The 27,372-nt window shown below is 49.5% G+C and overlaps 1 protein-coding gene across 2 annotated transcripts in view; it reads right to left on the minus strand.

Moving 5' to 3' along the window:
- Positions 1-6,631: 6,631 nt before the first annotated feature.
- The window catches only part of LOC8028247 (clotting factor G beta subunit), a 47,279-nt gene continuing 26,538 nt past the window's right edge, over positions 6,632-27,372 (minus strand). For both annotated transcript variants that reach the window (XM_029987165.4, XM_040501571.2), the window contains exons 4-8: positions 27,197-27,285; positions 26,071-26,171; positions 23,250-23,506; positions 12,537-12,703; positions 6,632-8,658 (exon numbers count right to left, since the gene is read on the minus strand). In XM_029987165.4, the coding sequence (XP_029843025.3) occupies positions 8,503-8,658; positions 12,537-12,703; positions 23,250-23,506; positions 26,071-26,171; positions 27,197-27,285 (770 nt within the window). In that variant the 3' untranslated portion in view covers positions 6,632-8,502. The remainder of the gene's footprint in view (positions 8,659-12,536; positions 12,704-23,249; positions 23,507-26,070; positions 26,172-27,196; positions 27,286-27,372) is intronic.

The following is a 27,372-nucleotide window of genomic DNA, read 5'->3' on the forward strand; positions in this document are numbered from 1 at the left end:
AAAAGACACATGATACATTTTTATCCGCCAAATGCCCCAGAAATGGCGTCCCTTGCACGTTCGGCGACCTTCCTGAAACGCTCGTACAAGCGCATGACAACATACCTTCCACTGTATTGGGACGCTTACTAACGGGGCATGATGACCAGAATGACGTCACGGTATAACTATGCAGAATTAGCCAATCAACAGACAACCTAAAGAATGCGCAGAACAGGTGCTGTTAAAGCTCCAAGGAATCGCGCCGTCACTTGTTGAGTTGGAGGTATAACAACACATGCTTGCATTCGGACAAAATTCGGAGGTAAATTGCACAAGGCGCGCAAAAAGAAGATGAATTTGTTTGCTGTCGCATACTTATCAGGGTTAAGGGACTGATGCGCCCCCCAAGAGAAAGAGGACTTGAAAGCCTGGTGCAAGGAGGCATTAGACCTCCTCCGGCTGTGACGGACACCTCCTTTTTGGACTGACACGTACCATCCCATGTGATCTTTGTGGTAAACATTAATTGCCGTTAATGTCCTTGTTACTGTTGTGTTAAGTTCCTGTTATACTGCGGCACCACAGGCCTCAGGTACGGGCCAATGGCCTTTCTGTGGTGCTGCGACCCTCCAGGGTTGAATAAAGACTATCTATTTACTCTAAAAAACACATTTAAACCTATAAACCCAAGTGCTTTTAGGCATTTTGGTTCCAGCACAGGTCAGAAATTGCCCAATGCACAGGTCAGAAATAGCCAAATGCACAGGTGAGAAATAGCCCAATACTAGCCAAATAGCCAACTACCATTTTCTCCCGCCAACTGCAAATAAAACTAGCCCAATTTGGTTATTTATAGCCCAACCTGGCAACCCTGATTGTTAGGGACCGTTGAAGGCTCTGGCCCCACAACGGTCACTTTAATGGTTACAAAACGTTTCCATTTTAATTTATAAAAATAAATTTACTGAAATGTACCAGCTGGCGCCACCGAGACATTACCCAAACAAAAACGCTCGTGCTCGCAGATATATTTTTTTTTCAAATCATTTTTAAAATAAAGTTGACGAACTCACATTTCAGTTTGCACACCCCGTCGCAGCTGCGGCCGCAAAAGCAACGCCTGTATCGGGATCGAGAATGTCGTCTCAAAACTCGGCCGGTTACACGCGCAGCCGTGATTCCAATGCGGGATCGTTCGAATCAACCACCTAAATAACACGGCCAGCGCCTTCTACCCTCTGAAGTCATTACTAATGAATGCATGCAGCGCCGCCTAGCTGCGTCTGCGGTGGTGCACGCGGATATTTTTTTTTTGTCTCACAACGGGCTTGTTGATAGCAGACAGCGACGCGCGTTGTCCTCTCGTCGACCTTCAGCGCGTTTGCCACTCGGGGCAGGCAGTGTTGCCGACATCAGGGCAATACTTCCCGCCCCAAGCCCTTATTACGGAAGAATATGTAACTCTACGGAACAGATGGCAACTTAGATTGAACGCACGTAAACGTTTGTGAAATAGTTTTGATACCGTCGTAATTGCATTTTCGGCATTTCGCTCTCCTAGTTAGAGTTTGTGGTAACTGTGGGCACTTCGCAGATTCAGGCCGTAAAATCCAAAGCAATAAGTTTTATTTTTCTGAGTAAAATCACGTGGTTTTAGAAAGAAATCAGTGGTCCTATCTTTTTTATAGTGTAAAGACCGTCGTGAAAAGATAAAAGAGAACTGTATGACCGCTGTTGATGTAAACGCAGTTCCAGTTCTAGGCTCTGCACTGTCCATCTGACGTGCTTGCCGTTGCACTTACTACTTTTACATAAGACACCTACAATGTTCGTACACAGTATAGAGGAAAATAGATAGGGTGGGAAACCATTGGTACTTCTCGCACTTCCAGTCTTTCCCACCGGAGCTGGAACTTTCATTTATATTTAGGTTCTCAGTGTGTGTTGGGTATGGGAAGGGCTCTGCAACGATAATAATTATCTAATTTTCAGTTTTTCTTTTCTTTTTACCTCGCTTCATATAATCTGCCATTGAAGTTTGGAGAAACAATCTTTTCTAAACAGAAAAGTCGACATCGTAAAAACGCAGTTTTTTTTGTTTGTTTTTTTAGCTAAAAATGCAAGCAGGAGGGCCCTTGTGTAAGATATTTTGTAACTTCGTGAAAAGGAGAAAAAAGTTTCTTTTTGATGTGGGTATACCGGTGTAGCAATGCAGCAACACTGGGGGCGGTTAGGCGATTTGCTATTCATGGCGCAATTAGCGGGTCTTGTCTTCAAGGTGAAATCGGCTCGACTGCCAACGTTTTCTCGACACGTGCGGACGCTCGACCGGATTGCCGTGTCAACAAGTGAAGAAGCAGACGCCGGCGGCAACCTTCCGCCGCTGCACATGTCTACGGTAAACAACCGACCGGTATCGTTCCCGCTGGGCACGAAGGGCCACAGCTGGAATTAGGCATCGTCGGGTCCGCTCGTGCATCGAGGAGAGGTGACGTCGCCCGTGAATTCATGATTTGCGTGAAGGTCTTTGTGAACCCTTGTCACATGCAGGCAAACGTTTGCGGTATGCCTGTCCTGGTGCCTGACCATTGACCAATTTGCGTTTTGAACCATCAATATTCCGATCATACCTGCATGGATTTATCGATGTGAAAGTGCTCTGTATGACCAGAGTCTGCGTACAACTAAAGGCTCTTGATCGGGACAGAGATAGTAAGATGCGGCAGTGAAAAAAGCACTTCCTGTTTTTAAATGCGGACGGTGGAAGCTGGTGCCTTTTTATTTGTTTGAAAAGCCAAAGAACTCAATGCTCGCTTCACTTTACGTCCAGAGGCAGCCGACGCTACGAGCTGATAGGACCATTGTCACAGTGTCAAACGACAATCGTGGTGTTCGTCATGTTTCTTTACGTGTTCTATCATCGCCGAACGAATCATAAACAAAACATACATGTTTTTAGACACAGGTTAGGTCAGAGGCCAGTTTAATGCTGACGTTTGGCCGCTACAGCAGGAAAGATACAAGACATACCCTCCGGGGGTGTTATCTTCTCTCAGTACACAGTGTTTTCACACTATAGCAGCAACCACCTGTAGCCCCCTACTGGACTAAAAATACAACACGTCTTTCCCCTAATTTCGCAACCATGGTATGTTATATAGGACCACAGATATATCAGGTGTAGCCATATAGGTCAGGCTTTTGTTTAGGAATAGTGGATTCCCGAGGGCCCTACGGATTCTACTTGCTGCGGAGATGAAGCCGGTTCCTCTACTGTCCCTTTTCTCAGGTTGATCCTGACTTATTTCTTCTTGATTTGTCTCCTCGTCATGCAGTGAAATATCATACTTGGAGGCCCTTGGCGCCTCCCCTTTACATCGGAGGTGATCCGCGTGACAAATCCAAACACCACCACCTACAAGCACCAAGAATGTAACACTCAACACCCTTTTCACAACTTTTCCCGGCCACCAATTCACTTCTTCGTTTCGCACGGCTTTTACATACACTTCTTGGCCCCTTGAAATCTGACGCCGTCTTCCCCTCTTTTCGTCCAACATGAGCTTGTTCCGTTCCGCGTTATTTTTTCATGCTGTCACCGCGCATGGTTTGACCATGGACATTCGTGTCCGAATTCCCAACCGGGGAACAATTCGCTTGGTGTTTTTTCCGTGAATGAGGAGGGTGCCGTTTAATAGGCGAACAAAAAGTGGTCGATCCGGTGGTGCAACGTGCACTTGCGCCAGAACTTTTCGTCTTCTGGTTGGGCTTTCGAGGATCCCCTTTTGGTAGTTTCTACTGATCGTTCAACGACACCATTAGATTGTGGATGATATGGTGGCGTAAGCAGTTACCTTACCTCATTCTCACTCAAACATCGCTCGAACTATTGCGATCTAAACCATGGTCCATTATATGTTACGACAACCCTGGGTAGGCCATATGCGGCAAATGCCCCTTGTACGGCGTCCACCGTGGCTAACGTTGTAATGCGGTTCATGATTTTTCTCTGTAGCCACTTGGAAAAGGTATCTACCGTTAACAACAAGGTCTTTCTTTTACATTCCGGAAAGCATGAATGAACCTTTTCCCAGGGGTTGTCCGTTATGGTCCACGGCTGAAGTGGTACAGACGGCACTGCACTTCGCACGCTTTAGCACACCTGAAAACGTTTTTTTTTTAACCATCGTGAAGTGTTGGTTACCAAATCCAACTACGAGCAAGCATCTTAATTTTACTAATACCTGGACGCCCTTCGTGCATTAGGAAGGGCACGCTTGGCCTTAGAATCTGTGGAATCACGATTCGAATGTTCCACAACAAACCGCTTTTCTCAATGGAACGCTCGTGACGACAGCTGAAGTATGGCCGGAAATTCACCTCCGTTTCGTTCGGCCAGCCGCCCCACGTCATGTTCCCCACTGCTCTTAGCACTTCATCCTTTTATGCCTCCTAAGCCACCTCCCGTGCCGTGAATGGAATTTCTGTTAACGGTGAAAAGAAATCAATTTGCTGCTTCTCCCCGGCAGTCACTTCCAACGGCCGTCTCGAAAAGCCATCGGCATGCGCCACACTCTGGCCTCGCTTATACCGAATGGTATATCGATATGCAGTCCACAATTTTTTCCAACGCTGTGCCCTGGCTGCCACCACTTGACTAGAATGCCTTTGTGGGTCAAGCTAGGGAGCCTTCATGTACGCTTTGCTAGGGTGATGCCACCCTTTGTAATACCACTCGCCGACAAACCAGCAGCCATTTTGGTTCTCGGCGATAATCCGTGGGGCTTATAACCCTCCCGGAAACAAGCACTATATATCACAAGTTCGGAGCAGCGTTGTGGAACCCACGGAGGGAGGATTAGCCTTTTCCCTCTCGGATGAGAGGACCGATGACACAAAGGCCACTTTTCGGCGCACGGGAAGCAATGAGACGAACAAAATGGCGGTGGAAGAGGGTGTGGAAGAGGGAAGCAGACAGTTGACATCACTCTATGCGAAGCGCACATGAAATCGCCCTCGGTCAAGCAGCTTCATCGAAGCTTGGTGTTCAGTCACGATCTCCAACTGCTGCCAGAAAAAAAATCGTTGCGGTATAATTTAACGCTGAAAACTATGGCCAATGCTTCGCGCTCCACTTGTGCGTGGTTTTGTTCTGCGGCAGTAAGTATGCGTGACGCAAACGCTATTGCCGCTCGTCTTGGTTTTCGTTCTTTGCGAGCCCCCCACCGAGGCAACACCCCCTAGAATAATGTAGCGCACACAACTTGTGGAAGCCCGATTCTCGCATGTTCCACACCTCAAAAACTTCACCTTGTCTCGATTATTTACATAAACAGGGGAGCCCACAGGCCTGTTGCGTGAAAGATGCATCCGAAACCATTCGACGTTCCCCGTAAGCAAGAATAACAAATTGTAAAGCACGAGTTATATACACTCTCGACAGATTCCGTGCTCCCCGGGTTTTTGAGAATGATCGAGACAAGTTAAATTTTTGAACTGTCTCAATATGACAGGTATGTCGCAACTGGAACTTTCCAGAATAGCAGATATTGGCAAAATAAAAAACTGACAAAAGCTTAACCACCATACCTCCACGTGGCAGCAGTGCGCACTATCAACTGCGCAACATACACGGCAATATGAGCTCCGTCAGTAAGGTTGTTTAAAAATGAATTATTTTTCGTAAACTTACTTTTTTGCAACTATTTATTGAGGGAATATTTCAAGGATCGCAAATTTATTCAATAATAAAAAAACACGTTCTACCAAAAATGTATTTATTGCTAAAGCACGCTGTAAACAGTACTCGCTCATGGTGTTTGATGTATTTGTTTATTTACTGAACACAGTTGAATGACAGACGCCTCTCACATATATACATCACATTGCTATAAGCGCTCACAATGAAGAGGGTACAAGGCAAAAGAAATAAAATAAATAAATAGTTTTCCAATATCGCTTGAAAAAGCTGATGACGAAAAGATAATGATCACCCCTAAACCATCAACCGTGCTCGGAGAAAAATAAAATAGTTATAAAATTTAATCGTGCACAATTACGGTTCAAAAAGGGTGAGAAGTGATGAATACAGGGCGAGTGTCTGCGAAATGAAGAGCTATGTCTTCGGTTCTGAAAGGTTGGCGGAGTTTTCTCTTTATGCTGCGCAGCTGCTGCGTTTTCCGCGCTGATCGGATGTATCGTAGTCGTATGAAAGTTCACAACGGGAGTATAAGGCAAGGACTCTTTTCTTGTTTTGCTCAGTTTGAAGACTTGGCACATTGCCCCTCCCACACTGGATGACGCCACGCTGTCCATGTTACATCCGGTCACCAAGAAAGAGGAGTGGAGATAGTCAAGAAATACCCGAGGGAAGATGAAAACGAGGTTGTGTACTAGGCTCGATGAGAAATTTGTCACATCTCTGCCAACACCCTACTCAATAGACAGGATAACTGGGCTAGTTGGCATGTGTTCATCTCGAAACAGCGTAAATGTTACACGGGCGTGAGGTGAGGCGTTAAATAGCGCCTCAACTCACGCCGATGTGTCATGACATGATATAAAGACACTTGACGATAATCTAAATGGTCTGGGTTGGACTCTCGCCTGGCGCAAACGCTTTCCTTACAGCCATGACATCCCCCCCCCCCCCCCCCCCAAAAAAAAAAAAAGCGATCAGTGTCGAGTTTTGAGGACACACTTTTATCCACGCTTCAGTTTTGGGTTTAACGAAATGCCGAACACCTCTCCAAATAAAGTTTCACGTGAAAAAATATTGTGAGAACAAAGATCTTCCTTCGAACAATCTTGAGGCTGGTAAAAAAGCAACTCCTCCTTGATAACGAAGCCGTAGTGCTGGTATTCCATCGGTGCCCTACCAGAGTACAGCGCAAGAAGATTTGGCTCCAGTGCTGCGTTTGGCAGAGATTAGAAAGTAAGCGGAAGGGCGACGCAATAGGGAGTTTTAGCAGATCATTCCCACGCCTCTGATAACGATGCCATGCACGCGCAAGAAGCGTCAGCGGAGCATCGGGTATCTTTATCGGAGGTATCAGAACGGTCTACTCAGTACAACCACCTATTTCAAAATGGCAAAAAAAAAAAAAAAAAAAAAAAAAACTCGAAATCTACGTTATGAACTGGTTGGTAATCGTAATCTTTCGCGTATGCGACCCTATCTAAACTACCGAGGCTACCGAGCGAGAGACCAAGTTAAGCGCGATATTTTGGAACGATGGAACGTCACTCACGAGGATGCGAATGAGACAGGTGTCATTATTCCCCAAATACGTCTATCAATCTTAGTCCGAGTATTCAGTTTTCAATCGAGAATCATAACATTGCTGCCAGCGTAAATTTTATTACCAGGAACATAAAGGAGTAAAAGTATGCCCGCCTTATGTGCAATGACAAGGTTAATTCTTTTTTATGTTAAATAAACGAATATGTGTCATGAAATGGGGAATAAATAGTTCGAACATTCAGTCTTATAATGTTTATCTTATGTGTAAACATGTATAAACACTCGCACTTGTGATATTTTTGCAAATACTGAGTCAATCACATATAAATACAAAAGTGAGCGTTGCAGGACATAGTAACAGACTTCCGGAATCTCAAAATCCAGCTTGTGTCCACTGAACACCACAAAACAGTTGTCACACTCCAGAAAGCAAAATAAATACACCGCAATTTTTACATGCGCGTCAAAAATGACAGGCAGTCTCATGCGTTAATCTATAGCATAAAGAAGAATGCCGCTATTTTACTCCGTTCACCTTATTTTTAACTCTTATTTGCGGCAAAAAGTGACACATGACAATTCGTTGCTTCCAAGGGACACTTCATAAAGCACACTTTAAGTATCGTTTTAGTTTACTAATAGAACATGAACCGTATACGTATAGTACGTACATCTGAGTTACCAGACTGGGTCGACGCGCGAACCACAACGCTAGAATAAAACGGACCCCTAAAATACATCAAAAGCATACTTGATATAATAAAACCATACTAAAACGATACTCTCCTACGTACACATTTTCGTGCACCTGGATAGGACACGTACGTTACAAAATAAACCTTCCCCAGAATATTATTTTAGCGCAACATTCACGATGAAATTGTACTTATTTGAGCGATCCCAAAACGTATAGGGTTATGTCTAGGTATCAACCTCTGGGAATGTAAAGAAGTTTTGTTATTGCTTCTAACTCAAAATGTGTCTCGCAACGTTAATATGTTGCTGCTTCTTTTTTGTTTTGCGTTTCGATCGGGGGAGGGTGGAATAGTTATTTTGTAACATACGTCCAATTACCAAAAAAAAAACAAATATTTAGAAAAGTTCAGAGCGTATTTAGGTGTACCCTTCTGACTCATAAAAGTACGAAAGTAGAATATCCTTAGGGCGTTGTTTTCCCCAAGTTCAACAACGTCACCGAGACTCCGAACAAAGCGCGGTGAACCCCCGTATTCTAAAGTTGCAGCTCCTGGAAGTGCAAGTGTCACACAGCGGGAGGCTCAGTCCCTGTTCTTGTCGATCCAGGGCAGGAAGGTGGTGACTCTGGTGTAGACACCCGGAAAGCGGCCGCCGCACTCGATGCCGAAGCTCACCACGCCCACCACGCCCCAGCGGAAGTCGGCTCCCAGCGCCAGCAAAGGACCTCCGGAGTCACCCTACAAAACAAACGAACAAAGCATTGAACGAAATCCAATTTGTTTTCCTGAATATCAACCGCGAACTATACAGATATCTCAAAATTAAAGTTTTACACCGTGCGGACTATACAGCCTGATTTGTGTTTCAACATCCTTATGACAAGACGTGGTGGATTTGGTACATGAACGATTGCGCTATTGAAAATTTATGTGCAATCTTTATTTGTCATAGTTGTAGTAAACGAGACATTTTGCAAGCTGCTCAGTGTCTGAATAACGTTTTACAGCAAACTGTCTATAGCTGGGTTCCCGCGAATCGTCTCCGGTGACAGACCCAGCGTAGACCAACAACTTGCGAGCTCAATGATGTATGCCCCACTTTACGCTCCTCTCTACCACCGCCTCTTTCCCGAGTCGTGTATACTCCTCGCCACGCGCGGCGTCTCCCTCCTCCCTGACATTGCGCATTGCCGCGCGCTCTTCGGCGGCCACCTTTGCGGCGCACTAGATAGAGCCTGCGCCGTGATTGGCGTAGCCGCGCTATAATAAAACGTCATTGTCTCTACCAGAGCGCCAGCTTCGCTGGATGCCGCTCTTCACGGGGTGGAGGGGCTCTTAATTTTTGATGAACAGACAATGCACTGTGAGTGAACTAAGCAGCGGCTGCGCACTATGCACCGGGTGCGGGCTATCAGTGAAAACTCGTTTTCCTCAACCGAAGACCGGCCCCCGCGGTTTATTGACCAGGCGCAGACTGTAGTACGGGAATTACTGTAGCCCTAAGACCACGCGAGGTGCCGATAAAAAATATTACGTCCGCTTGATCATGCTTACTATGACCACAGGGAGTCCAAAATGTGTTGTGAATGAGCTTGGCACATGTTATGTGTGGGTCACATCATGAGGTCACATGACTATAACATCACGCGCCGTCGTGGTGTCATGTTACGTCACGGTGTGGCATGTCGGTCACGGTTGCACGTGACGTAACGGTGACGTCATGATAACGTCGGTGGCCCCGGACGTCGCAACCCTTCGTAACGGTTTTTATGGCGGCTCTTCGTGACGGTTCTTTATGACCGTTTTCTCAAGGATTATAAAACATATTGTGTTAAAGTTTATGTCTTCTCTCTGCTTGTTCTCAAAGCAGATGTAATGGAGAGCATTTGGGATCCTGTGCATGCTACATCGCAGACGTCTGTTGACCCTGCGACGTCGCCTGAACATTGTGACACGTCAACAAGTCGACACCGTGACGTCGACACTGCGTCACATGTTTTGTCTCAGTGTCCCTTGGTGTCACATCATGTAGATTTGTGACAAGACGTCACAGTCATGAGACGTGACATAAATGTGACGTCATGCGACTTAATTATTTTTTTTAATTTCATTGTACTGCGGGTATGCATGGGTATGCATATGCGGGACATGTCATACATCACAGTGTTACATGGCGTCAAATCATGTGAGGCTAGGATATAGCGTAAGTGCTGTCGCAGTGATGTTGCATCACATGATGTCACATGAGTCTGACGTTCTGTGACGTATGGTTAAATTACGTCAGTGTCCCTAGACGTCGCGGCATGTGACGCAGTGTAACGACCCAGCCAAGGAATTCGACCACTATTCAGGTGGTTCCGACTTCCTATTAACGGCGCCCACGAGCCCCTGAGACAGCACCCCATCGCCCATTCTGACGGCTTCCAGCGCTCTACCAGCGGGACAGTAGCCCTAACATGCCGCCGCAAGAAACGTCAGGGGGGCTCGTGCTGATACATCTGGGGGTTCCCAAAGACCGGCACATCCTTAAGCGCGGCGCCCAGGGGATTAGCATCTCTGTAACCAAGGGCCTTCGCGGGACGCTGTGAGGCGGGGAAGTCCACCCGTCCTACGGGGCCGACACCGACGACACCTCCGAGAGAAGAAAAAGAAGCTGAGGCGGCTTCGGGTTTGAACGAAAACGTAGAAGTGTCGAAACGCGCGTGAGAGGCGCGAGAGCCAAATAGAGCACATATTCGACTCATATAGAATCAGACCAAGATGCTGCTGACTGAGAACGTTGTGCCCTCGCCTCTTCGTTGTAGATATGTAATTAAATGAGTTCTATAGAAACGACCTCAGCCCGTCTTCGCACATCGACTGCCTGATGCTCTGCGCGCCATGTTCCGGTGGAACCAGGTGGACCCCAAGTCGTTAAAGGGGTGTCACTTGGGTGACGCTGGGTCAAGCAAAGGTCAATTCGAGCTGTCCTGCTATATTTAGCGCAGAAATTATTGCCACTGAGTTTACCGCTAGATTTGGCTGTCGTGGTGCTAATGGACGGCCGCTCACTATCTCATGGTTGGGTGACCCTAGGAATGAAATAACCAGCCCTCCAAGAGACGAACACAAAGGGGAAACAAGTCTGCACGCCGCTTGTAGCAACGTTACTAGACCAAAGTTAACTGACGAGCTTCCTAAAGCGCCTGGAGCTTTTTCGTGGCTCGTCCTCTCAATGGGGCTCGCTACGCTATTAGCCCCACCCATATTCACAAAAGCGACGGAATCAGTGGAACGCGTGAATGAACTTTGCCTGCGGTGGAAAGTGATTCTATTTCGGTTCCTTTGGTCAGCTCTTTCCGCTAATGTTTGCGCAAAAATGAGATTGGTTTGAAAAAGGTCCTTCTTTGTTGCACTTGGGAGCCGAGGCACTAGTATCGCTATTCGCCCATACCTGCCTGCGTGCGGACACCGAGGAACGTTGGCTTGTACCGTGAATACTTATCTCGGCTTTGTCGTCGGCGGTTTAGGCGCTGCTAATTTTTATAAGTAGCGTACCGACTCAGCCGAATGCCGCTTTGACCATTTTAGTCCAATGAAATTGACATCCCTCAACTCCCAGATCTAAGGGGTATCCCACAAGTACGGGAGCTGCAGCTTAGAGGAAAACTTTTTACACATTGTTAATAAACGTGATTTATCATCACTCTTGAATGGACGCATCTAAGGCACTTAGGGATCAAGAAAAAAAAATGAAAGCCGTTTACAGTTCCCTGTAACGCCGGATTAGAGTGCAGCTCTTGAGGAGGAGGATGGAAGGGTACTGAGAGATAGCTGACTCATTGAGGTAACGTGACCTGAGGGGGTCACCTGACCTCAGGGAGGTCGAGTGACGTCAGGGGGGTCACGTTACCTGAGGGGAGTCACGTGACCTGAAGAAGGGTCACGTAACCTCAGGGGCGGCACGTGACCTTGGGGTGGAGTCACGTGACCTTGGGGGGGATGTGTGACGTCAGGGGGATCACGTGACCTGAACGTGACCCCCCTGACGTGACCCCCTGAGGTCACGTGACATCGGAAAGGGGTCACGTGACCTTGCGGTTACGCCGACGCCGACAGCGACGCCGCTCAGGCCGGGAACGGGCCCCTAAGAGTTGCACTCTCAAACATTTTGAGCACCGAGTCTTACGCGCTACTGAGAGAGGCCAAGATAAAGCGTAAATAAGGATGAACAAAAAACAAGATTAAAAGTAATAAAGCGAGAAATAAATTCAAATCACGAGACAGTGATGAGAGTGCACGACTAGGACCATGATTATAAAATACGCGTTCTAAACACCGGCCAACCACTTTGAAAGGTCAAGAACCTTGAAAACCAAATCAAAGGTTCCGAAGCATTAATGCGAACGTATATAGTATGCGCTTTTTTATATATCTGCGTAGGCGAGTGTAAAAACTGAACATTGCTTTGGTACACCTACACGGCTTCGCGGATTGAAACGTTTGCATAACCTTGTTCTGAGATCAATGTTTTTCATTCAGCCTAACGTCAGCATGTCAAAAAGCAACTGGCATTAACAACTAATCAACTCAAGCCAACAGCAACTCAAGAAATAAACACGGAACTAACTCCTTACCTGACAGGCGTCAACGCCGGTGTGATTGACGGCGCAGACGAAGTCGTCTGTGACACCCTGCGGTATGTAGGTCTTGTAGCTTGAGGACTGCTGCAGAGTGCCGTCGCAATCCTTGTTGCTAATGACCGACACGCGGCCCTCCTGTAGTCTCCGGGCGTACCGGCCCCCTGATGAGAAAATAGCACCAAATAAGCCATTCTGACATCTACAACACCAGGTGCAAAAGCCAGTATTCACATCATTAGACTGCCGTCGTAGTGAGCAGATGAACTTGGCACCATGGTTTCTCGTAATATAAGAACAAGCTAAAAAGGCCGCAGTGCTTAGTTTTCTACGTTACCCACCATAGGCCAGTGCGGGGCACGTATTGGAACACGAGTCCCAGCTCAACACTATAATGCAGCACTCACGTTCAGTCTGTCCCCACTTGGTGGCCTCTGGCAGGTGACCTGAGACAACCACCGCGAAAGCCTTGCCATCTAGGAGCGCTCTTTCGAAAATTCCAAGCAGGGGTATATTTAAAGAGTGCTCAAATGCATGCCTGTGGTACCAAATGAAAACATTTGCGTCCATCTCGCTCTCTAAGCGTATAGGTTCGTCTTTATCTACTCGTATATTAACCAACACTCACTTTCAATCCTGCTTTGTTCTTGCGGTATATCTGAAGCGAATGTGACAGTCGTGAAAGCTTAATTGTTATGGCGGCCGTCAGGCTGTAAAACAAAACTTGAGACTAAGCATTTGCGTGCTGATTTTTTATTGACAGCTCAGATTTTTAAATAAATGTACATTTAATATCCACTTGGTGTTCCCGAACGGCGGACCGCCTCTTCAAACTAACGGGTGTCAGACCTCGTGGCGTATAGCTGTTTGTCCTCGAAATGTGGGTGTACTTTAATATTCCTCCGTCGTTACAGCGCGCAAAATACAGGCACGCATAATGTACGCTGTAACATTAGAGGTATGAACAACCAACTTGCCGAAACAGCAATCTTAAACAAGATTGAATATGCTTCGTCCAAATGTGTCTCTGCTGAAGTATTCGACGTGGGTTTGAGTTCAATACCCATCACTGCCTGTTACCATCTAAATGACCATCGTGCCGGAGACCGTTCGGATATGAGTACTGCATGATGCAAAATAGACCCCGAGCTGTCAGTGGTAATGCTTTGGCTAAATTTCTCATCAACAGCGGAAACACCAAACACCCACTAGGGTTGACTTTCAGATGTCTTAATATACGCGCAACACTATTGTGTGCGTTCCTGTTTAAGGCTTCTTGAACCACCTCTAAGCCTACTTGTCTGCAAGTCAACTAAGCTGTCAAAGAAAAAGACAGGCCATATAATACGCAAAAATAATAGTGTCCCAAACCGTCTCTGCGCCTATCAAAGTGATACGCGGGGCATCAACAAAGAGAATCACAGAGCAGTGTAGGCAACTCGTGTGAATCTTCAGACTTCTCATTGAGATCCAGTGGCCTAGTTGCCAGCAAAGGGCCGATATCTCTGCATGATCTCATTAGGTTGTGATACAGTTTAGATGTGCTTCTAAGAGCCTGGAGGCATTCATAACTGTCATCCTTTTCCTCGGAATAAAAGAATTCCCAATGAGCAAGGGCATGATCATCTAAAGTGGATACGGCAACCACTCGAATATAAAGCAACTCACACACAAAAAGGAAAGCACACAGAGTATCAAAGGTTTTGATTTCTGGAAGGAGATCGCGCGGGTGGCGGCACAGCTGACATTTGAGCTCAAAACACAGATCTGGGTGCAGTTACTGAGCTTGATATTCCCACACTGAGAACCCTGAATTGTTTTAAGTACTTTTGTACCTCCTTTTATACCGAGGGTTCTGTGATATGTCCGGCAGTCTCTTGCTGCTCGGAAGAGAGGAGACAGTGTTCGCCCATACAATGTACGCGTTACATCAGTCACCATCACCATACTATACTGCCGAAGTGTGTGGGCAACCTGGCGATTCCAAGCGGTTGGCCCAGGTTGCCCCTCCGACAATCATAAGTGGTCATCTTGGCCACGAGGGGGCCAAGGGCAACTGGCCACGCGAGCGGCGCTCCGCCGCTGATAAAAGGCCGTCGCAGCGGATGCGCGGGGGCTGTTGGGATCGCGGCGCAGGCGATAGCGGTCATTAAATGTTTACGTGTTGTTGAACCGGTGTGCTGTGTCATTCTCCGAGACGGGTAGCAGCAAGGGAAATCCCACACTGGCGCCCAGACGTGATATGCTGCTCGTCTGGGAGGATGGCAGCAAACTGGGTTCGTTCTTACGTTTTACATAGTCAATTTTGCGTTCCTGAGTTTGCCCAAAGTTGAGGGGGCGTTTCTTCGGAAGCCCACGTTCATCGAACTGCGCAAGTCTCCACTACAACATGATGCCGTCTACAGAGGACGCCAACAGAAACGTGAGTGAGGACGACCTTTTGACGCTCGGTGCACTCGCGGATAACGCCGCCAGTGACATAAAACCAGACGCTAAGCCTGCAGTCTCAGTCCCGGTAGACGCATCATTAGAGGGTGGTCTGGCAGAACTAAGAGTGGCCATGACCATGCTTCTTAACATACAACGAGAGCAGATGATGCGCTCAAGACCCACTCCTGCTGGAAGTACGCCCCCCAGGGACTTCCTAAGGCTCTCGCTTAGCGTTCCGGTTTTTTCGGGGTACGCAGATAGAAAGTCAGTTGCGATGTTCGTCTCGGAACTGCGGGACTACCAAGCTGCGTCGGGAATTGACGACGAATCCATCCTCACCCGCCTTTTGCCGGTTGCACTGACAGACAGTGCAGCACTGTGGAGGCAAAGACAAACTAAATTCACAAGTATGTCAGATTTTGAGGCACGATTTAGGATGGAGTTCCTGCCTCCGGATTACAGCGTGCGGATAAAGGACGAGCTGCGCGCGCGCACACAGCACCCGGAAGAGTCACTTATTGAGTTTGTAAGGGCTCTCCAGGGCCTGTACGATATCGCCGACGCCGCGGCACCGGACGCGGAGAAAGTACAACGCGCCATCCGCCAAAGCCACCCGCGTTTCCATCCCCATCTCAGGGGACGTACCTTTACGAATTTAGACGATATGGCACGGGAGGCAATCACCATCCAGGCCGACATCCTCGCGGAACTAAGATACCGACCCCCTCCACCGCAGAACATGACTCTGGAACCATCATTTGCGTGGTCTGGAAACGCACGTGCACATAGAGTCGAGAGAGAACAAGACGATTCCAATCAGGCGCCCGTCCCCCGAACCCCAGATCCTCGTGCATACGAATCACGAACCCTAGATCCTCGTGCATACGGCTCACGGAGGTGCAGCGGTTACGAAGGCACGCAATCACAACGCTACAGCCCCTCCATTGGTCAAGATGAGTTCTTGTCCTCTGGACCGGTAACGCGGAGCTCGGGAGAGGCAAAAGAGAGCGGGACACCGCACGAAGCCGACGGGCGGGTCACGCCCCGTTGTTTTCGATGCGACCAGCCAGGACACATACACCGGGACTGCAGCGAACGGCAGCGCCCGCCTCAGACACAGGGAAACGGCTACGGCCGGCGGTGGTAAGAAATTTCTACTCTCCGCCGGCCGCGTCAAAAACACAATCCACGAGATCGAGTCGCCGCAGCCGCCTCCGGGCCTCCCGGAGGCTCACACGGGCTCCGGGGACTGACGCTTTTCTATCGACCCTCGGTGGCCCTCCATCACTTTTTCTTCCTCATAACACTCCTCGTTGTGAGACTCCCGGCGTGTCCGATTTTCCATGGACACCCGGGCGCCCAGCTCACACCGTTCGCGGTGTTGAGACTCCCGGCGTGTCTGCTCGTGCATCGACAACCGGGCGGCCAGCTCACAACACTTTCCGTCATGAGACTCCCGGCGTGTCCGCGTTCGCGTCGACAACCGGGCGCCCAGCTCACACCGTTCGCGGTCTTGAGACTCCCGGCGTGTCTGCTCTCGCATCGACAACCGGGCGGCCAGCTCATAACACTTTCACTCTTCGTCGTGAGACTCCCGGCGTGTCGGCTCTCACACCGACACCCGGGCGCCCAGCTCACACCGTTCGCGGTCTTGAGACTCCCGGCGTGCCTGCTGTTGCAGTGTCACCCGGGCGGCCAGCTCACAACACTCCCCGTCATGAGACTCCCGGCGTGTCGGCTTTCACACCGACACCCGGGCGCCCAGCTCACACCGTTCGCGGTCTTGAGACTCCCGGCGTGTCTGCTCGTGCATCGACAACCGGGCGGCCAGCTCACAACACTTTCCGTCATGAGACTCCCGGCGTGTCCGCGTTCGCGTCGACAACCGGGCGCCCAGCTCACACCGTTCGCGGTCTTGAGACTCCCGGCGTGTCTGCTCTCGCATCGACAACCGGGCGGCCAGCTCATAACACTTCCACTCTTCGTCGTGAGACTCCCGGCGTGTCGGCTTTCACACCGACACCCGGGCGCCCAGCTCACACCGTTCGCGGTCTTGAGACTCCCGGCGTGCCTACTGTTGCAGTGACACCCGGGCGGCCAGCTCACAACACTCTCCGTCATGAGACTCCCGGCGTGTCGGCTTTCACACCGACACCCGGGCGCCCAGCTCACACCGTTCGCGGTCTTGAGACTCCCGGCGTGTCTACTTTTGCACAGACACCCGGGCGGCTAGCTCATAACACTCCTCGCCGTGAGACTCCCGGCGTGTCGGCTTTCACACCGACACCCGGGCGCCCAGCTCACACCGTTCGCGGTCTTGAGACTCCCGGCGTGCCTGCTGTTGCAGTGACACCCGGGCGGCCAGCTCACAACATTCTCCGTCATGAGACTCCCGGCGTGTCGGCTTTCACACCGACACCCGGGCGCCCAGCTCACACCGTTCGCGGTCTTGAGACTCCCGGCGTGTCTCCTTTTGCACAGACATCCGGGCGGCTAGCTCATAACACTCTTCGCCGTGAGACTCCCGGCGTGTCGGCTTTCACACCGACACCCGGGCGCCCAGCTCACACCGTTCGCGGTCTTGAGACTCCCGGCGTGCCTGCTGTTGCAGTGACACCCGGGCGGCCAGCTCACAAAATTCTCGGTCATGAGACTCCCGGCGCGTCTGCCTTTGCACTGATCCCCGGGCGTACAGCTTCCACTGTTCCCGGTCCTAGGCTACCCGAAGCAACTGCATTTGAGTTGGACCCTAATGCGATTCCCTTTCAGCCAAAGGCCGGCACGATCCCCAGCGTCAGAGCCGCTTTGAAGTTCTCAACACCAAGGATGGTCGCTCTGGATGGCCGGCCGCTAATGGACTCGCACCAGCCGACGGGGGTAGGAACAACCTCACTAAACGAGGAACCGACATTGCTCATCCCAGCTGTGAGTAGAATCGAATCTACACCCAAGTCTCTTGAACCTCGTATGACTGTGAATGTACTAGGTATGCCAGTAGCCGCTCTTTTAGATACTGGAGCAAACATATCGCTTATTGGGGATGCAGTATTTGCGGAATGTAACAAGAGAAAGATACATCTTCGGTCAGCAAACGTGAAATTGCAAGTAGCATCGGGGTCCGTACTGCCTGCTGTCGGCGCAGTCAGGTTACGAATTTCCTTTCATGGTAGAAAACGAAGACAACGGTTCGTATACCTCCCAGAACTGCCGGTGCCCATGATCCTTGGTAGAGATTTTATTGCAGCGGAGCGGGTTTTGCTCGACTTTGCCCAGGCTGGATATTGGTTGGGTGGCGAAACGAAATTAACGCCGTTTACCAGACGGCAGGATTGTATTCGCGGCCAAGCGTTCCCGTTAAACTTTGCCGGGCAGATGCCTTTACTTCCAGACAGCGTGCTCAAAGCCGTGCAAAAGTGTTCCGGTGAAGACAAACAGAAGCAGCTCCAGCAACTGCTGGAACCCTTCTCGCCGATGTTCACGGAAAGACCTGGGAAAACCGATCTCCTACAGCACCGCATCGAAACCAAGGATGCACCTCCCCGGAGGTGCAATCCGAGACCCATAAGTGCTCACAAGCGCGAACTTCTTGATGCGGCGCTATTGGAAATGATCGACACAGGCGCAGTACGTCAGTCAAAAAGCCCGTGGGCTTCCCCGGTAGTCCTTGCTCCAAAGAAGGACGGCACAGCAAGGCTTTGTGTTGATTACAGGCGCCTAAATGAAGTGTCAGTCAGAGACAGTTACCCGTTTCCTAGTATTTCCTCAGTAATGTATGCCCTTGGAAACGCGACTGTTTTCACAACCCTCGATTGCAGCCGCGGACTTCTTCAAATCGAAGTTCATCCGGCTGATGTAAAGAAGACCGCATTCATTTGCCATAGGGGGTTGTTCGAATTCACTCGCCTTCCCTTTGGTTTGTCCAACTCTCCCGCCAGCTTTCAACGCCTAATGGACGTTGTCCTCGGTGACGCGAAGTACGAGTTTGCGATGGCGTACATGGATGACGTAGTGGTCTTTTCACGAACATTCGAGGAGCATCTCGTGCACCTTCAGATCATACTCGAACGAATGCGTCAAGCCGGCCTTACGATTCATCCAGATAAAGTCCAGTTGGCATCGCCTGTAATCAACCTTCTCGGATTTGTTGTGGATAACGGAACGCTGCGGCCGAATGAAGATAAGCTGCGCGCAATAACGGAGTACCCACCCCCTTATGACGTCAAAAGCCTACAGAGATATCTCGGGATGATTGCGTTTTATAGAGATTTTATTCCGCAATGCGCTGAGATAACTGAACCCCTGAACCGATTGCTCCGCAAAAAAACGAAATGGGGCTGGGGGCAAGAGCAGCAAACCGCATTCGCGTGTCTTTCAAGGGCTGTGACTGAAAACGCGTGTTTGAACCTGCCCGACTTGAATCGTCCGTTCGTCTTGCAGACCGACGCAAGCGATTACGGATTAGGAGCAGTCCTTCTGCAGGAACATGACAGCGTTCTTCGTCCCGTAGCTTTCGCCAGTCATACGTTAACCGGAGCGGAGCGAAACTACTCAACAACCGAAAAAGAGTGCCTGGCAATTATTTTTGCGCTTAAGAAGTTTGACATGTACCTTGACGGCGCTTCGTTTAGCATTCAAACTGACCACATGGCTCTCTCGTGGCTCAAAGGGCTTCAAAACCCTGCAGGACGACTCGCTCGATGGGCCCTTTCGCTCCAGCGCTACAAATACACAATCGAGTACAAGCGTGGAGTGGCTAACCACGTTGCAGATGCGTTGTCCCGTGCTCCACTTCTCGGGCAGGAAATGCAGGTGGATCCCGACTTGGTGGCACTGGCCAATGCGGCGCCCATCACACCAGAGTCGCGGTGGGGAACCCTGGTGAGCAGAGAGGAGCTCCGAGCGGCCCAGCTGTCCGATGGACTTTGTCAGAAGGTGATGCACCAGCTGGCAGAAGAAAACTCAGCCGACGCTGGGAATCCCAGAGACTTGGACTCATACCTGCTCAGCAGCGACGGCATCCTGCTGCGATACATCCCCCAGGCGGACGATGGGTCCAGCGGCCCGCCATTCCGGTCTGTAATACCACGTAAACTGCGTAAGTCATTTATAAGATATATGCATGATCCCGCCTTGGCAGGCCACAGCAGTGGGAGCAAAACTTACGAAAAGTTGTCCCAAATTGCAACGTGGCCAGGTATGAGGCAGGATGTGATGAGGTACGCTCGTAGCTGCCCGGTTTGTCAGAAGGCAAAACCCCGAGGTGGCCAACCACCAGGTTTAATGCAGTCGGTCGAAAGCAAGTACCCCTGGGAGTGTGTTGCCTGCGACGTTGTCGGTCCCTTTCCCCGTAGTCCACGCGGCAATCAGTATTTGCTAGTAGTGACCGACCATTTCACAAAATGGGTCGAAATGTTTCCTTTGCGCAAACTAGACTCTAAGAAAATTTGGGACTGTCTTCTCGAGACGTTCGCGCGCTTTGGCTTTGCCGCAACGCTTATTACAGACAACGCTTCTTATTTTGTTAGCAAGGTGTTCGTGGATGCGTGTAAGGCGCTAGGCATACGGCACAAACGGACTTCGCCATACCATCCACAGGCGAATATCACGGAAAGAGTGAACCGTAACCTGAAGCAGATGCTTGTATCGCATACAGAGCGACACAAAGACTGGGACGCGAAATTAGCAGAAATGGCATTCGCTACCCGCACAACAATCAACCGGTCCACGGGTTTTACTCCGGCCCAACTTAACTTTGGAAAAGAGCTCGTGTTTCCCCTGGGAAACGGCCTCCTTTGCACAGATCCTGCAAGCACGCAGCGCACAACCACGCAGTTCGCAGAAGATCTCCGGAAGCGTTTCACGGAGAACCTGCGTGAAGCTCGAGAGAGCCTCGACGTCTCGAGACTGCAGCAGGCAAACCAGTACAACAAGGGGAGGCGAAATCTGCAGTTCAAGGTAGGAGATCTGGTACTGAGGCGAACTCATCCGCTGAGTGATGCTGCTAGAGGCTTCACGGCCTCTTTAGCAAAGAGGTGGGATGGCCCCTACCGTGTTAGTAGCAAGCTCTCCAACCTGTCTTATGAGCTGGTGCATTGTGAATCTGGTGAAGTGTGCGGGTCTATTCATGTCGACGACCTAAAAGCTTTCTATGAACCCGAGGAGGTAGATGTGTCGCAGGTTCCAGATGACGACTATCCGGACCACCTCTCGGAAGATTCCACACCGTCTCTACCGCGGTACAACTTGAGACGGCGGTGAAGACGACCGGGAGTAGCACGAGTTCTAAGCGTATTATCTTCATGCCCTCTTCGGAGTCTTGGGGGGGGAGAAGAGAAATGGTCCGCGCTCCCGCATGCACAGTGGGACAGGCATCTTTCGTGTGCGCGGCTACTTTTTCCTACCGCGCCATAGCCTCATGTTGTTTTTAATTTCTAGTTCCTCGTGCCAGACAGCGGCGACGCAGCTCCCATCATCAGACCACCCCCCATGGCTGCATCGGTACTGTCCGGAAGTACTGACGTCGGACCCGTGCTCGCTCATCTGAGAAGACCCTTGCTGACCAAGAAGGAAGGCCCCCCCCCCCCGAAGACCATCAAAGACGTCCTCTGTTTTCGTTTTTGGAAGGGGGGAGATGTGTGGGCAACCTGGCGATTCCAAGCGGTTGGCCCAGGTTGCCCCTCCGACAATCATAAGTGGTCATCTTGGCCACGAGGGGGCCAAGGGCAACTGGCCACGCGAGCGGCGCTCCGCCGCTGATAAAAGGCCGTCGCAGCGGATGCGCGGGGGCTGTTGGGATCGCGGCGCAGGCGATAGCGGTCATTAAATGTTTACGTGTTGTTGAACCGGTGTGCTGTGTCATTCTCCGAGACGGGTAGCAGCAAGGGAAATCCCACAAGTGCTAGTGAGCTAATGGAAGCAATTATCTCCTTGATTTACTTTCGCACCTTTATCCTAAGGTTTTGCTGTAGGGATAAAACTAGCCACCACAAGTAAGTGACTTAAAAAAATGTAAAACGCGCTTTAGATTTTTTTTTTTTTTTTTCAGAATCGTTAGCATTTTGAGATTTCAGAGTCTTCTCAAATATTCGATCGAGATCACGTGGTTTATTGTCCGCGATTGCAATATCATTTCAGACGAGGAGGCAAAGGCGTCTCCAAGCTTGGCTTTGCCTCTCCGTCTGCTCCCGTTCTTTCGCTACGCGGAAATGCACGCTTACCGCGTGAGGTAACCAATCTGGGAAAGAGGTGTCAGCCATTCCATCGTGAAAGCTTTCCATGGTTTGAGTTGCTCCATCTCTTAAATCTGCATTCTATGAAATATGGAGCGCCTACTCTCCTACAAAGTACTTGGGAGAGCAGATCGGTGACATTTACGGAGGAATCTCGGCCAATGACAGGCTTGAAAATATGCTTACGCCTAGAAATTCAGTCTGCGCTTCGATTTCTTACTTTTCAAAAACGTGCGACTAATTTCTTTGGAAATTCGACGAAAAATTGCACGCTTGTGCTTTTTTCGTGAGATTTATTACGGCGATTTTTTTTTTATATAAAATTAGTTTATACCTGCTTTGTTCACATCTGCCAGGATTGATCATCCATGAAAAGTCTAACCAATTAAATCACGAACTAACTTGTTTTCGCTTTCTCCCCTGGCTCTATCCAAAAAGGTCTAGGATAGTCTCTGAACATATTGTAACTCTTTCAGATTTGGTGTTGTTCAACCTAAGTCGTTAAGAGCTTCTTTCTTAACTTGACGTTTCCTTGGTGGCTTTATAACCATTGCTTTTTATATGCTTGTGATGCACTGAATTGTGAAACATATTTAGCTATTCATCTTCAGCGTTTCATGTTTCATACTTGACGTCGTTATATTTTCAGTATCCACTGTTCACTTCTGAACTTTATTGTATATACCTATGTATATATACAATATATGAAAAAAATTTTACTAGATATATTTCGTTTAGATGGATGTACATGTCATTGCAGATAATGTAAATTACATGACTTCTCCAAATTTCTTGTTTTCACTGTCATGTAATGCATGCACCTAATACGCGCCTTTGAGTTAAAATAAATTATGAAACCAGAGCATGACATTTAACCATGATCAAGGGCGCACACTGTTTCTTTTTTAGGTCTAAATCTATTACGAATTTTGCCATTCGCTGCGCTCCCCCCGCATATGGCAGCAATTGGTTCCCCTAAGTACTCTGCAGGAAAATAGACGCACCAGATGTTTTAAAGTGTAGGCTTTTTAGGACTGGCCGAATCGCTCACCGAACTCGGTGTGTCCCCAGCCGATGATCACGACCTGTCCTCCGAGCTTGAGGTCCGGCTGCGGCAGGCATGCCGGGCCGATGTGCGTGCCGTAGGTCACCTTGCCGCCCAACCGCATGATGGCGATGTCCTTGTAGTGCCGGTCCACCCGGTATTCCTTGTGCACGCGGATCCACTTGACGGTAAGCGTGGCGCTGTGAGAGCTCGCCGTCTCGTTGGTTTCTAGCACGCCGAGTCGCACCTTGTAGTCACTGGGACTATGCGAAGAGAAAGGCAGAGGCGCAACTATAGGAAGTATTCACTGGACGCCATATTTGAATGCACTGTTCCATGGGTATGCTCAGAACTAGCTCACGCTTATGGGTTCTCGGGACCGGATAATAATGGTGTGAAATGCGCGGTGCGAAAGCACTCTAGAAGCCCGCCATCAGCGTGTGCTGAGCAGCGCAGCTGTGCTAGGGCGCCGCCAGAACCGACCTTCAGTATTTGTGTCCTCTTATTTTGATCACTTCGCTTCATCATGGCAGCGGCAGGACAGGTTATTTCCATTTTAGATTCAACTGGGTCCTTCTCCCGAGCATTAGCCTTTGTGGTGACTCGTCGAAGCTTTCCTCAGTGGCTTGGTTTCTCGGTAAGACAAGGAAAGGCCAGCAATAGACCGATCTCACCAGCCAGTATGGTTACGCCACCGCTGACGCAATTCATGGAGGGAACTTTAGACTTTCTGCACGTGCGAAAACCTGGCAGGAGCTCTGCACATGCAGAGCATGAGGCGGCAGGAGCCGTCTCGTGCACTGCTGCTTGTCTCCTGCGAACAAGCGCAGCTTATTTAGTGGCACTACTACGAACTAAAGTTAATGCGGCGTCATGGATGCGACCAAAGCTTGGCGAGATCGGTCTGTTGAGGCTGTAACACGGGCTGTAATCTTGCGCGTGTACTTTGTTTCACTTTAAAGGCCGGTTCTCCCATGCAGAGACGCTCTGATGCTTCGCTGTTGACGTGTCTTCAGTTGCTTATCGTCTACCATGAGTAACAGTTTTGGCGGTGCGATACAAGCTTGGTGAACGGTCCCGTCAGCGCGCGTTTGGCGCAAAGTCAGCGCTGTGCTTACAGGCGATTGCAAGCGAGACGACTGGCCGCCGCTAGTCACCGCCACATCTCTGCTCGAGCGGACAACCCGTGCAATTGCAAGCTTGCCGAAGCTATGTTCATGCGCAAGCTGCACATGCTTGCGCATATGGGGCGCCAGTCGCGGTGCCATGCTTGCAGTTGTCTATAGCGCTGTGATGTATGTGTGAACAGGCCTTTACAGTTCCCACTACTGGCGATGCACTTCCCTCACTGGAACACTGTACACCATTCACCCTTAAGCTAAGACTAGAAGCTCCCCCTTCAGGGCGAGCTTTCTGCCCTTGCTAAGGCACCTGTGAACGCGCAGACGCGCGCAATCAAAACACTGCGGAAGCCAGCCAGCTCGCGCTGAAGACGGATCTTCTAGTCTTAGCTTAAGGGTGAAAGGAGTAGAGCCTCTGCATGTCGTCGTCGAACAGTGAGAACGGCTGTTGACGAGACCAACGTGGAGCTCGAGGAGCTGCTCTTTCGTCCTTTTTTGTGTTACACACCTTCCTGCCAAGACCTCGCACCATCATACTTCTGGCTGTTTGCCAGGATGAAGCGACATATTACATGTGCGTTATTCGCGTCCGAAGAAGAGATCACCGATGGAGTGTGCCGTTGGTGTCGTCAACAGCAGCCCTTATTGCCCTACGACGGCCTGCAGAGACTAGTGCACCGTTGGCGGAAAGGCATCACCGCCCTTGGGGACCATTTCAATAAGTTATGTACTCCTAAGAATGGCAGATTCCAAACTTTCACTTGAATGTTACGACTTTCAATTTTATCACTGAATAAAAAACTACAGTACAGGTTGCCAAACGGATTGAACACACCTCGCACATTGAAAGTTTCAAAGTGCCAAAAAGTCAGAATCTAAGACACTCACGTAGTATTCCGCGTTTCTCAACTCCACGCAAATGATTAAGGTAAGTCTAAATCTTTGTTTTAGTTTTCTCTGCAAGGATCTCTCAAATGTCCAACAAGCGGAATTTCTATGTCAAAAGACCGCCGCGTGCTATTGCCGCCAAGAGCGTACGGAGACGCGTATGTCTGGTAATAATTCACCCCGGCGAAATCAACCAAACGTTTTAAGCCGCATGACTCATTATGCATGATTAACAAAAAATTACAAAAATTCCGAAATTATTTCGACGAACGTTCAGGAGGTTGGGTTAAAGTCGGCTGAGATGCCTGACTAATACCCGTGCCCCAAGGGCAACTCGAACGCCATTTTCAACGAATGACATTTGTGTGATCGGCGAATTAGCTCGCAATCTGTGGCGCATGGAATGCGCTACGGCCGGAGTGTTGCGCGCTGATGGGCCGTCCGCTCAAATGTCATTCGTTGTAAATGGCATTCGAGTTGCCCGTGTCGTGCGGGTATTAGTCCCGTCCCTTTCTAGAATAAGTATCCGATATGCTCACACATATCTCGAAAGCACATCTGGGTGCCGGCTAAAGGCTATGGCGTGAATAGCTGAAGTGTCTTTACCTAAGCCTCACCCCCTCCTCTTTCTCCCCCGTAAACCAAGGGATGTGGCGTATGTCAAAACGCGCTAATCAAAGAACCGAAATGAGCTCGTTGACTTACTTCACAGGCTTTTCCGAATACGCGTCCGGAACTATAGCAGGTAAAGCTGCCCAGAGAGAAGAATTAATTTTCCCCCGGAGGAAAACACAAAAGCTAAGTAATGTCATGCTTACACTGGTTCAGTTCCTCTAAAGCAATGAGCAGCCGTGAGCACCGTGTCCCTGTCCAGCAGGGTTCCTCCGCAGATGTAGTTGCGGCCCTCAAAGATGGCCACCTGAGGTACAGGAAAGAAGGTTCTTTGGGTTAACGCTGTTCTAAAAAAAAATGCACTGTCATTCTGCAAGATCCAATTTTGATAAACTAAACTCCGCTCCAGCATCCCAGCTAGGTGAGTGATCATTCAGAATTTTACGATGACATTCCTTTTCTTTTTTTTTCTCTCTCTCTTTTTCTTTGCATCTCTCAAGCGTTCCGCGCATTCTTGCGTGCTGTTGTTCTACGTGACTCAAAATCTCTCTCTCATAAGTGACCCCTCTAAGCTCGCGGCAATTATTTATTCAGAAGCGGAAGCCTAACTGTGCTTAGCGTCCGCTCCTCTTCACATTCACTGCTCCTCTTGAATCTAAAACCTGGAAACCCTCCTCACAGCTCATTTCCTTCCGACATTAACAGACACCTTCTCACTATGACCTTCCAGCAGCGGACCGGACAAAGCGCTATCGGTAACGAAAGGTTTCCCTAAAAGCACTCCCAATAAACCGCAAAGAACTACCCAGACCACCTCTGAGTTTATGCTGAGAAAGCACACCGCGCTTCTGATAGGCACAAAGCCACGCACTAGTCAATGGCTTAATCTTGCACAACATACAAAAGACCCCCCCCCCCCCCCCCCCCTTGCCGAATTCGCAGCTTCCTACCCACACTTCCCCACAGGAACTGGAGCTGTCGGAGCATAAACACATGAAAGTCCTGGGTTTCCCACCAGGGCATAACGACCCCCTCATGGACCAGCCTCCTTCACCACCCGCTCACTATCTTGAGGAAGGACCCTTGACCTGCTCTCAAAAGAACGCGGACCCGGACGTGGGTTGAAGAATTTTCTCTCTCTCTCTCACTCTCGTTCAGCACTAAAGTCTTAGTGCTGAACTTTCTACGTTACCGAACGGAGGCCAGCGCGAGGCAAACTGACACAGTACTCGTCTTTAAACTGTGCCATGGACTGAAGTCGGGCCGGTGACTTTGGAATTTTAGACCTGCGGTCTTGTTTTTGAGAGGTGTTAATTTAACGGATACACTCACCATCCAGGGCCAAGGTGATCTTGCGAGCAGAACTTCCCCTCTGGGTCCCGTCCCGATCTCTCCGGCGTCGTCGACTACCGTGCCGCAACCTGGAAAACAGAAAAGGGAAGTTCACTAAGAAGAAATAACAATGGAGGTGAACGTGACAATACTAGCGGCATGCTCGAACAAACTCT

Source organism: Ixodes scapularis, unplaced genomic scaffold, assembly GCF_016920785.2.
Source record: "Ixodes scapularis isolate PalLabHiFi unplaced genomic scaffold, ASM1692078v2 PGA_scaffold7__128_contigs__length_106722199, whole genome shotgun sequence".
Lineage (NCBI taxonomy): Eukaryota > Metazoa > Arthropoda > Arachnida > Ixodida > Ixodidae > Ixodes > Ixodes scapularis.